At 39.4% G+C, this 12,615-nt stretch overlaps 1 protein-coding gene across 3 annotated transcripts in view; it reads left to right on the forward strand.

Annotated features, from left to right (window-relative positions):
* FAF1 (Fas associated factor 1) overlaps positions 1–12,615 on the forward strand; it is a 460,794-nt gene that overhangs the window by 396,065 nt on the left and 52,114 nt on the right. For 2 of the 3 annotated variants that reach the window (XM_029618481.1, XM_029618483.1), the window contains 2 exons: positions 10,182–10,271; positions 11,698–11,775. In XM_029618481.1, the coding sequence (XP_029474341.1) occupies positions 10,182–10,271; positions 11,698–11,775 (168 nt within the window). The remainder of the gene's footprint in view (positions 1–10,181; positions 10,272–11,697; positions 11,776–12,615) is intronic. The other variant, XM_029618482.1, reaches the window with a different exon arrangement.

Genomic DNA, 12,615 nt, shown 5'->3' on the forward strand with positions numbered 1-12,615 from the left:
TGTGGGTGGATCCTTGGGCTGGTGGCAGATGACCACGCCCCAGGCTCAGAGGTTGGAAACAGTCACACACTAGATCTTTTATTAGACAGTATACTGAACCACCAGAGGTGGCAGTAGTGAGCTGGAATGCCCGGCTGGGCTGTAGTCCCTCAGATACTGGAACAGCAATCCCAAGATGACTGAGCTGTAGAGAAACTGAATATAGTGAGTGGGCAGGGTATGCAGAGTTCAGGAACAGAACCTTGATAGTAACACTCGCACAATAGTCTCATAGAAGTAGTCCAGGTGTTGGAATGAGTTAGGCCCTTGAGGAGCGAGTACCTGGTTCCAAGGAAAGCTCTGAGAGAGAGATGGTGACTCACTGGTGTAGTAGGCAGCGATGACTTCCAGGCAGAAGAGGTATTCAGCAACCAGTCCGGGAATATGGGCCTTCGAGGAGCGAGTACCAGTTCCAGACTGTGACCTGAAAAACAAAGAGAGAGTGAAGCCCCCGAGGAGCGGCTACCCCTGGTAAGTCCGAGGAGGCAGAGTAGCGAAGAAAGAATCCTTATCCTTGCTAACTCGATTAGTTAGCGATTTCAGAGACCTTATATTTCCGGTACGGATGACATCATCTCAGGGGGACGCCCCTGAGGTTCGCGCCACTGCTGGTACATCAGTCGGGGCCGCGAGTGCCCCCTTAGGCTCTTGTGAATCATGGCGGATTGCAGTGTCGAGCCGCTCCGGGGATGCCGGAGGGAGTCGGCAGAATGACGTTGCGGCAGCCAACCTTCCACTTGAGCAAGAGGGAGTCACCGAGGAGGTAAGTAGGGCGGCGTGGAGACGTGGGCAGCGACGGTCGCAACACTGAAATGGCAGTACACAGCACTGCCACTAAGCCATCAGGCTGACCCTTCATGTAGCTTTTAGATGCTGAACTTCCATGCAGTCTTGAAAAAATATAGTTTAGAGATCAGGACATTCTACTTTAAATATGTATTGCATTGTGCCTAGAACAGAGAAGACAGAAAAATAAAAGAGCAATATTCCCAAGATTATTCAAAGTCAGTATTTGTTTCTTATTTTTCCAGGTGTTCTTATTGCTAGCTCTGCTTTCTTCTTTGTATAAAGATATTTAATTTCTTATTATTTTACATTTTTTAAGTATAGCTAGCTAAGTGGGAGGAGATGTCAAAATCACCAATGTTTTTCTTTCTGCTCAAAAATGTGATCAACCCAGTCAGTGGAAATAATTATTTTTTACTTTTTCTAAATATGGACTGAATAAAAAGAGATTTGTGGCAGTGCTCCTGTTTTCTCCTGATTTGTCTGTTTGCCCGGCTATTCATTACGGTGCTCTGTAGGTGGCTTTCAATGATCCTGTTGCCATCTATCATCTAATAGTAACTACAGAAGTTTGCTAGTAAGGCATTACAAATGTGGATAATTGTTAAAATCCAGTTTCAAGTATATTTAAGACATATTTTTGGAAATTGTTGCATGCATATTGCATTCTTGATTTTTATAGTAGTATGGCTTTTGTTGCTAAATAAATAATCTTAGGGAATATGCATGAGGTCAAGAAAAAATACTCTGCTGGATTTCTTTTCAGTGGAATTCTGTCATCGTAAGACTTAAAAGGTAAAATTGTATATTAACAACAAGCAATATAGTAAAAAAGCAAATCAACACAGTGGCAAAGACATGTCTTGTCTTCATCAGAATCAAAGTAAGATTTTAAGTAGTGCTGCTCGTTTCATGTAAAGGTTGTCTTGTATGATGCCAAAGAAGGGTGAGAGAATGTTGTCAACAGATGTTCTTCACTGGGAGTCATCAATAGTAGTACTCTTGAGTCTGTGGTCAGTGGCTTTCATGAGGGATCTCCTTTCATCCTTCGCTATTTCTGTCATGCTATAGTCAGTTACCGAGGGACAAAAGCCATTTATTGAATGGCGACTTGACATTCAAGATGCATGTAAATTTTAGTTTGGATTTAAGTTTTGTTTTTGAACGGTATACCCACCTTTTTAATTTCCACGTCCCTCTGGATACTTTCTAGGCCTATGAAAATATTCAGCCAGATGCCTTACATCCCTTCTGGTGGACCCCAGGTTGAGAACCCCTCTGCCTTAGATCATGGCTCACTGTGCAGCTGCGCACGTCGAACACTCCAAAAGCCTGGTCCTGGTGGGGCAAACCGCATTGTAATGACTTCCTGCAACAGATGGCTTCCAGAGCCAGGGTTGCTTCAATTCCTTAGTGAGAACAGGGAGGGAAGTGTAGCTTGGTGATGGGGTTTTATTTTAATGCTTAGTGTTATTTTTTTATTGATAATGTATGGCAGTTTATTTATTGAATGTGTGTGAGCTGTATTTTATATATTTGAATTGGTTTCTGAATTGTATTTATGATTTGTTAGCTAAATGGCTGGGGTAAAAATTTAAACATAAAATAAGATTTTCTATACTTTGTAACCTGCAAAAGACATTTATCTATGATGATCAGCCTCCTCCTGAGTGTCCGAGGTACCCATTGTTGATTCTGCTGTTCTTACCTCTGCACGATCTAACTGTCATTAGCAGATTGGAATATTTATTTATTTATTTATTTATTTAAGGATTTATATACCGGAGGTTCCTGTATAATATACATATCACCCCGGTTTACAATGAACAGTAACTATCGCTTCAAGTTAGCGGTTTACAATGAACATAGTTAATCCAAGAAACAGAGAAAAAAAATATATATATATAACAATGCTAACAATTAATAAATAACAATTAATAAATGAAAATAAATGCAATAACAATTAATAAATAATTAATAAATAAACAACAATAAATATCAATGAAAAATGGCAATAAAAAATGACAATAAATAAAATACAATAGCAGTTGGTAAAATAACATGAGGGTTAATGAGAAAATAACATGGTTAAATAACAAGGTTATGTGAAATATGCTGGGGTAATCAGAAAATATGTGACTGATTATTCTTGGAAGGGTTTTTGTAGTGTTAAAAGTCAGTCTGTGAAAATGAGGTGTGGGTGTCTACCCTTCGGCTTGGTTTTCAAAATAATATCCACATTTAATTCTAGGGCCTTATTCAGTAAAGAATTGCTCCATAGGTATAGAATGGGAAAAAAGTGATTTCTGGAAGAGGCTCTTGAGTATTAAGCGGTGTAGGGTGCAGATGCTTGCCAGCAGATTCCAAGGGAACCTTTATTTTGTTTTGGCATATGTCATGTCCCATGCAGGCTTGTTGGTGCTCGCTAGCTCGTAAGTTGGAAAGCATAAGAGGAGATGAGTGGTTTTCCAGTTAAGGGAGGTGGTGTGTAATTTGGCAGGTATGAAGTGAGCACTTTAGGTCTGTTTTGTCACAAAGATCCATTTCCCTGGGCTTACAGTTGGAATAGCTCAAGCAAGTTATTTTAGGTCTGCAAACAAAAGCATAGTTTCTTTGCATTTTTTGCAAACTCTGAATTGGTATTTACTTTAATTGTTTGTGGAAAAATTAGAACCTTTTGTGCCTATCAATGAAGAACAAGTAAAGTTTTAACTGAAATAAGTACTGTAAGGTGAGGACTGGATGGGTTTCTGCCAGGACTATTTTGAGTAAAGTCAGCTTATATTCTGTAATTCTAGGACTGTTGACACTCAAGATAAGTATAAATACAAAATCTATCAGAGTGTATACAGTTCTGTTTCTTGTTTCAGTAATTATATGCTTCATTTTGCCAAGGAGTTTGAAGGTTTGATATGCAGTGGGGGCAGGGTAACAGTTCCGCTGTCCCACAGTGTGTGGAGCACAGCTTTCCTGATTAATTAAATGGAAAAGCCACAGGACCTTTACCATTGTCAGCTCCCGGTATAGAATGAGCAAAGACAAACAGTGGGACATGATCAGACCCTGAAAACTGCATTAATGTCTCTGAATCGAAAGTATATCATTTGAATCATCAGATCAAGTGAGATCTTTTGCAAAGGGTGCACAGAAAGAAAAGCAAGGACAAATATTGTTTTTCTGTTTCACAGGAGATAAGAATCTCCCTGCCGTGCAGCAAAGATAACATCTTTAAATCAGACTGAAACTTGTATTATTTTTCATGGTGTGGCAGTTCAGCTTCAGCATGGGCACGGAAATGCTTTCCGTTTAAAGAGAGGGATGGGAGTCTGGTTCATGTACTTCTTCAGGGAGACTGGAGTGATTCAGCCTCTGCAGCACCCGCTTGCACGTGGACATTTCAGGGTATGTTGTTTGCAGAACAGGTTGACAATTAGAGTTCTAATATATAATCTCACAACAGACTGCTGGTACAAAGAGGGAGGCAGAGATCAACTGAGGCCCAAGGCAATGCGGCAGGAATGAGATTAGGGGGGAGGCAGAGATCAACTGAGGCCCAAGGCAATGCGGCAGGAATGAGATTAGGTGGACTAGATGCGTCTTATGGCCCTTACCTGCCGTCGTATTCTATGTTTCTGTATTTTGAGAGCTGGATTTGTGTGTCTTAAGTGTAACACAACCTCTAATAGTGTCTTCTAATCACAATCACGGGCATCACCATGTGTAAAGGTAAAGGCCAACCGTTTGTCTCACAGTTATCCCAGTAATATTACCTTTAGAAGGAACTTCCTTTAACCAACTGCTCCTACATCCTCAGGCATAAAAATGAAGTCAAGGTGTACTAACTCTTCAATAAAATGGTTATTGATACAAAAGGTTGACCCTGCTGTGAGTCACTAATCAACCCTCTTAGCTAAGCAATTTCAGGCTTTCTCTTAATGGGAAGAAGCTAGGTAAGGTAGACAATTGTTTGTTCAAACTACTAAGTTGTAAAAATTGTGTTTTATAGATCTTGTGTGCCCCGTTTCATCATAAGTGTTTGTCATAAAAATTGTGTCCAAATAAATGAGGGGAAAGAGTTAATTCCCAAGGAAAATTAAAACAAAACAAAATTCCCCAATTTTATTCTTTAATAGCTTACAGGACAAATTGGTGAACCCACTGTAAGATGCTGTAAAGAATACTTAGCTTGTATTTTCAAGGGTGATGGTCATAATTGAATCAGAAATTGCCATCTCCCAGCTAAATATCAATATTTAAAATTTAGACTGAGTATTCGTTGTGGCCTCTTTTCATATGCATGATCAGAGGGCACCAAAAGAGCTGTGATTATTAACTACAAATGTCGGCTGAGAAGGTAATTGATAAGTATGCAGAACAATAAAATAGAATCCCATTGAGGGGACTCACAAAATCTCCAGTTATCCAGGAAGATCTGACTTCAAACCAAAACACTTTATGTGAATAATGTGATGATAAATTCAACTACAAGGGCTGCTTTTATGTATACTCTAAATGAATTGACTAGGACATACATTCTCTGGACGTTATGGTTATAAAATTAATATTTTATTGTTTGATATTTAATGATGTATACATATTATTTGAAACCCATGTTCACTGTAAAGCCTATGGCTGATAAAATGTTTTTCTGGTATTTTAAAATGTTACATGTAAAGCTTGTTGCTAATTTATTGTTACACTGTAAACCGAGGTGATGTATTCCTATACGTACCGCGGTATAAAAGAATCTATAAATAAATAAATAAATAAATAAATAAAAAGCAAAGCTGTAACATTGAATTACTTTTACTATTCTGAAAAGGTATAGCGAGAATAGAGCGAGGCTGTCTACACCATGCAACTCAAACCGCATGGTAGAGGAGAGAGCATCACGCTTCTGTCTTCTGGGGAGAAGGGGATGGAAAAGAGGTGGAGGCAGAAAAAAGGGTGAAAATCATGAGAGAGGAACTGAGTTAAGGAGAATGACCGAGTGGTAAGTGGGGCTGGAGGGATGTGGTAGAGGGGAAAGCGACCAGACAGCTGGACAGGAAGAGGATGACCACGCCACTTTTTTCTCCATGTCGACCTCTGCATAATACCCTCTTTTATAGCGCTCCCAAATTTGTATCCTATCCACCACCTGCATTGTGAACAGTTCATGTGATTTTTTTTTAAACTCCTGCTATTGTTTTTAGACTGGTCCACAACTACACATCTCTTGATTGAGTTAATGATCCTATACATCATATCTTTTTTAGTTGCTTTGAGAGTGTGGGCCAACAACTTCCATCTTGCCTTCTGCCTCTAAGATTGAAGTCTTCCTTCATCTATTGCTCTGTATGCTGTTTGTCCCCTCTTGACTTTGATCTTACACTTGTCTTGTTTGTAATATAGCTGTCCTTGATCCAGAGCTCCCTTGAATATCTCATTTCACCAGTATTAGTCAATCAGCATTCATCACCACTTTGACGTTTTCTGCCTAGGTCTTTATTCATATCTTTATCTCCTCATGTTTTGATTAATATGGTGCTCTTGTATGGGCCTCCCCTTATGCTAAATGTCTGATTAGTATTTCCAAAATGCTGCTACTCATCTGTTAGACTGTTCCAAGAGCAGAATAATCATCCCGGCCCTCAGAGGACTCCACCGGCTACTTGCTGCTTTTTAGAGCCCAGTTCAGAACTGCCTGTATGTTTTAAAGCAGGCGTCCCAAAATCCAGTCTGGTTCTCAGGATTTCCACAATGAATGTGCCTGAGATAGGTTTGCTTGCCCTGCTGCAGTTGTTTACAAATCTATCTCATGCATACCATTGTAGAAATCTTGGAAAACCAGACTGGTTAGCTACACTTGAGCACTGGATTTGGGGACCCCCTTGTTTTAAAGGAAAGACATGGATTTGCTCCTGTCTAAATTGCAGAACTTTTCTGCCCATCATCCGTTCACTGTGCCTTTTGGATCTTGCTCACCTCTCTTCTTTCTTTGAGCTCACAATTTAGCGGCATTTGGTAGCAGATCTTTCTTTATCACTGCACCACATACTGACGTTTCTTTATCAGGTCTCTCACTCTTCACATACTTTCCTGTGAGTTCTGATTTTAGCCTGATCTGTTCAGTAGTATTGATATATTTTACTGTATCTATAAACGATTGTAAAACATTTTGGGATACCATTTTATTTACTGAATATAAAGATTTGTTACTCCATTCTCCTTCTGGAGTACTCAGAGCAATGTACAGGATTACGGAATAATTTGCAAATATAATACAGAAACATGACACCTAGCATAAACAATATATACATAGTACCTGAATAAATAAATATAGAGTGCACTGGCTAAATATAGCATAAACACTTAACAATCATAAACAAATGGTAGGAAAACAGTGGAGTCAGGGCTCACGTGTTGGGATGAGGAAGATCATGGGGATGAGGTAGAGTTTTGGAATTCTAGAAGAACCCTAATACCCATAATGCACAGCAGTCAATACATAAATTCCAACAGGAGCAAGCGGGAAAACGTAATCTTTAGACCGGGTTCAAAGCTGTGACGCTTCAAACTGTGTACGCTTATAGGGGCTGATGTCATAAGACCCGCACTGAAATTGGTGCTGTTTTTCTGCACGTAGTTTTTTTGCCACATGCAGCAAAAATAGGCAGCTACGCTGAATGTAATAGAGGAATCGTATGCTAATGAGATATATGCAGAAAACCCGCACAGAAACAATTACACACGCCATTATGCACATAAAACATGTGCTCAAGGCCCTATGTAGAAACCCGCACAGAAAACCTACAGAGTGTGGAGACCAGCGATTGATGATGATCGGAGCAAAAGTCTTTGCCTTTCAGGAGAGTTAGTGGTCCATGAGTGGGACTCCTCTTGGGCTCTCCTCGAAACTGCCTTCCCTCTCCGACCTTCTGCCCCGCTGCCGGGCTTCTGCTGCTGTTCGGCTGACCCACAAAATGTAGAAAGTGAACGTAACTCATGATTGCACTAGAGCCGCAGGGACACACTCCCACACCAGTGCCAGCAATGAAGAAAACGTTCTGTCTGACAGGCGCCGTTGCAAACGATGTGGGCATGAGCCCCTCCTGCCGTGGCACAACCTCGAGGGCAGGGCCCTAAGGTTTGCGCTGACGGCGGGCGAACGAGACTTTGCACAGGCCGGGCAATGAAAGAGTTCAACTGTCTAAGACTACGGGAAGATCCAAAGCCAGACGAGGCTGAAAGACCAGGCAGAAGCTGCAGGCTGACGTGGAGCAAGGCTGATGACTGGCAGGCTCGAAAACTGGAGCAAGGCTGGAATGTCTAAGGATCCCTTTTATAGGGCAGGAAGCTGTGATGTCATCCAAGGGCACTGCGGGCTTTTCCCTCCATGGGCCCTTAAAATGAAACAGTGTTCCGTGCGCACCTAGGAAGATGCATCACAGAAGCGGCAGCCAGCCGCATGAGACTGCGTTCAGGGTGAGTGAAGCCTCTCGCGGGGCCGTCACTCGAGCGGTAAACAAAACAGGTGCTTTAACTTAACTCCTCCCCTATTCCAGGCGCTATAAAAAAAAAAAATCCCATGCTAACCATTCTCCCTGCTAGTGCGGCTCCCTTATAGCCCGTGAATGGATAATTGCCTCCTTTACATGTCCTTTGCATGCACTTGCACAAAACCTGCCATGGGATTTTAGTGCGGGGTTGTGTGAACGTTTTTACTGTGCCGAACACGTTATTACATACCCGCGTAAGGTCAGCATGGGAAAAAGCACACAGTTACCTGCGGCAGGTTGAGCATGGCCTACTACATTGGCCCCGTTGTGTATACAGGCAGGTACAGATCAAAGCGACTTACACTGCCCCTGACAAAGGCATCTTACACCGAAATACTGCAGGGTCAGGCAGTTCTTTGTTCAGGGTTTACAGCAGGCAAAAGCCTGCTATGTTTTAATCTAAGTACTAAGTACTAAGTTTTGTGCTGTTGAAGTTTTGCCTGTCAAAGACTGATATGACTTAAACTGACTTTGATATTATTCACTTTTTTGTGTGCAACTGAAAAAATTGGCTGCATTTATTGGACAGTTACTGGTAAATGATGACACCCACTCCTGTTTGTAAGCTAGCCTGAAGCGTCACAGCTCCCCAGAGTGTCATCTTGGACACAGACGGGGGGGGGGGGGGGGAGATAGGTGTTGCTTGTTGAGATGGGCAAATGTGGCGGAAAAGACAGACATTATGTAACATGAAATAGTATTGTATGGCTAACTGTCATTAAAGATCAGAGCAAATAAAACCTGTGCTGATAAACATTTGTATTCATTAATGTGTAGTCATTCTACAAAAACTGTAAAATAATTTTTCTACGCGCTATTTTGCTCTGGACAGAGACTGTACTGTACACTAGATCCTATGTAAAAGATTAGTATGTGCCAGAGTTCGGCATATTTGGAAACTAGGGTAGAATGTAGTGATCTATACATCAGACTCCAGTTTTAGTATTTTATTTATTTATTTATTTTAAAACGTTTCTATACCGTCGCTAAGTTATATACCATAGCAACAGTTTACAAATAGGCACATAGACTAAGGAAAGTAAATGTAGGATATCATACATTCTAACAGGTGCCAATAAAGTTCGGTTACAATTTCATAAATAAAATCATTATTTCAGTAATGTTGGTCACGTCCAGGTATAGAAATGTCAGGAAACCGAAAAGGTGAAGTTTAAAACCCCAACGTGCGCCAAAACTGAAAGAGATGTGAATATGTCAAGCCGGCGCGCCCTGAGCAGATTTTAAAAGCCGCCCGGATACACGCATATCTGCCACTGCACGCACAAAAATATTTTTCCGAAAAAGGCGCGGGGCATGGGTGAGGTATGGGCATTCCTGGATTTCACCGGGGTCCCCTGCTGCATAACTTTACTTCTGCTATGGATGGTGTGTAAGTCATAAAACAAAAAAAATATATAAAGCTCAGCGGGCTTTTAAGGAGCAGGGCTCACAGAGGCTGTTTAACTAGGGGGTTTAGGAAGTCCCATCCCTTACCTGGGCGAACTGGGAAAGAATTGGGAAAATGGTCAATTGCGTCGGCGCGTGTGGCTTTTAAAATCCCCTCCCCATTTACGCGGTAGAAGTGGCATAGGCATGCGTGCACGTGTGCACGTACTCAGCCTGTTTTATACCATGCATGCATATATACACGTATGTTATAAAGTAGCTGCAAGCCGGCAAACAAGCGCACATGTGCACCTGCCCTCCTGTTTAAAAGTTAAAGTCTAATTTGAAAGGTGAATATAAATGAACCTTAAAATTGATCATTTAAATTCTGGCCTTTTTGGGTGACATCGCCTTTGACTTTTCTTTCAGGATGAACGAGAAGCAAGAGAAAAAGTGAAGCGAGAGCAGGATGAAGCATATCGCCTTTCGCTTGAAGCAGATAGAGCAAAGGTGCAAATGGTCAGAGGGGGCAGGTTCAAAAGTCATGCGTGTTTCCCTCATGGGGGGGGGTAGTGTTGTGCAATACGTGAAAGGAACAAAGCTCACTTTTAAACCTGTCAGATTGATTTCTAGTCTTCTTCTGTGCCCATTAGAATTAGTTTAATAATTGCTGTAATCATTCTTATGAGATTACGTATTCCTGTAGTCTGTGTGGTGCAATATACATGGAGAGAGCATTGCAATTTCTACTTATTTATTTATTTATTTTTAATTTTTATATACCGAAGTTCTTGTAAGAACTACAAATCACTCCGGTTTACATGAAATGATGAAATGCCCAAAAAAGAGAAAGGGGCTTTACATTGAACAATAGAACCGAATGCCAGTTTAACATAGTAATAAATAAATATTATAAATAAACATAAATAAATAAATATATATAAAATATATATACATAAATATACATAAATAAATATATTTATTTATTTATTTATATATAAATAAATATTTATATATATTATATATAATATATATATTTATATTTATATATTATAAAATATATTATATTTATATATTATATTTAGGTATTATATATATTTATATATATATATATATATTTATATATATAATATATATATATTTATATATATATATATATATATATATAATAAAATATATTATATTTATATATTATAAAATATATTATATTTATATATTATATTTAGGTATTATATATATTTATATATAAATAAATATAGTAATAAATAAATATTATACTTGCCATAATATATTGCACCTCACGCTAACCTTATAGATTACATGTTAACATGTAAAGGAATGTTTGATCATACATATATAGGAATAGTATATAAAAATAAAATTACACGGAAGCTTTGAAAATTGTATTTTCAGTGTCTATTTTGACATCCTCCAAACCAGCAGTTTTATTTTTTGGCCAATACCATATTAACTGTGACTGGATGAGTGTTCAGTAATGCTGTACTATTTATCCAATCAGCTGGCTGGAGTCAGGGCCAGTGCAAGGGTATTAGGTGCTTTAGGCGAACGTTACAGCCTTGTGTCCATCCCCAGCCACACCCTCCTGCTGGGGGTGCCTTCCCTCTTTTCTTCAGCTGCCACCAGCAGGCAAAGGCTCACACTGGCAAGTTTGCTGCCCGCTGAGGATTGGCGCCTAGTTCACCTAATTGAAGCACCGGCCCTGGTTGGAATGGTAAAGAATGTATAATATGGCTAGTTTCATTATCTGCTACTATTCATTTCTGTCTCTGAGCCTGCAAGTGCAGGTAAACTCTATAGCATGAGTAGTATAATGTACTGTATGGATTGCTTGAATTGGTTTTAGATATAGGATTGAATCTGAATGTAATGTATAAAGAGAATTTTATTTCTTGTTTGTTTCTTTGTTTTTTTTTCTTTTAAATAGAGAGAAGCACAAGAAAGAGAAATGGCTGAGCAATTCCGTCTGGAGCAGATTAAAAAAGAGCAGGAAGAAGAGCGAGAAGTATGACATTTATCCAGTTTTCAAACTATTTTAATGCATTCTGTTTTCCAGTGTTTCCAGCCTTGTCAGGCATGAGAATTTTGTAAGAATACTATGTGTAAGGAGAAACCTTCCAACTGCATGACCTATCATAGTTTGAATTTGTAATTTTCTATAGAATAATATGAAACTAAATAAAACTGTATTATGTAGGTAGGTTGATGGAAATGTTTATGTTCATAAACCCTTTCTCAAATTTGGGGGTTATTGGATCAAGAACATTGTTCATGATAATCTGAGCTCCATTATTCACAGGGGGGAAAATGCTAGCATCTGTAGTTTGAGTTTGCATTATTGTGATTGGCTGTGTTCTCTTTGACATCATCTGGGGGAATATCATGATATTCTTCCGCACATTATAATCCTGGAAAGCAAAAAAGAATTTACCATATTCCGAGGCATTTCTGGATGAAATCTCACACATTCATTTTCTATAAATGATGGGTGGGGACTCCCATTGATGATGATGTATGAATTTTCAGCAAGTCCCTTTCCTAAAATGTATTTGTGTGTCTGTTGATATGTTTACAAGACCAGGTCTTGATCTGCAAATGAGGCCACAGATGATGGAGGTGAAACCTTCTTTTGATAAAGTTGAGGAGTTGGCTCTTCTCTCATTTTCTGCATTTTGGTTTTTTGAAAATTTCTTTGTTGAAGAGCAAGTGTTACAATAGTCATAACATGAGATACAGTCATTAAAGACTACATCACATAAAGAAAAACAACCAGAAACTAGAAACATTACATTTTAATTTCCCCAACCTTTTTTCCCTCCCATAGAACATAAGACATACCATACTG

This window comes from Rhinatrema bivittatum, chromosome 10 (genome assembly GCF_901001135.1).
Source record: "Rhinatrema bivittatum chromosome 10, aRhiBiv1.1, whole genome shotgun sequence".
Lineage (NCBI taxonomy): Eukaryota > Metazoa > Chordata > Amphibia > Gymnophiona > Rhinatrematidae > Rhinatrema > Rhinatrema bivittatum.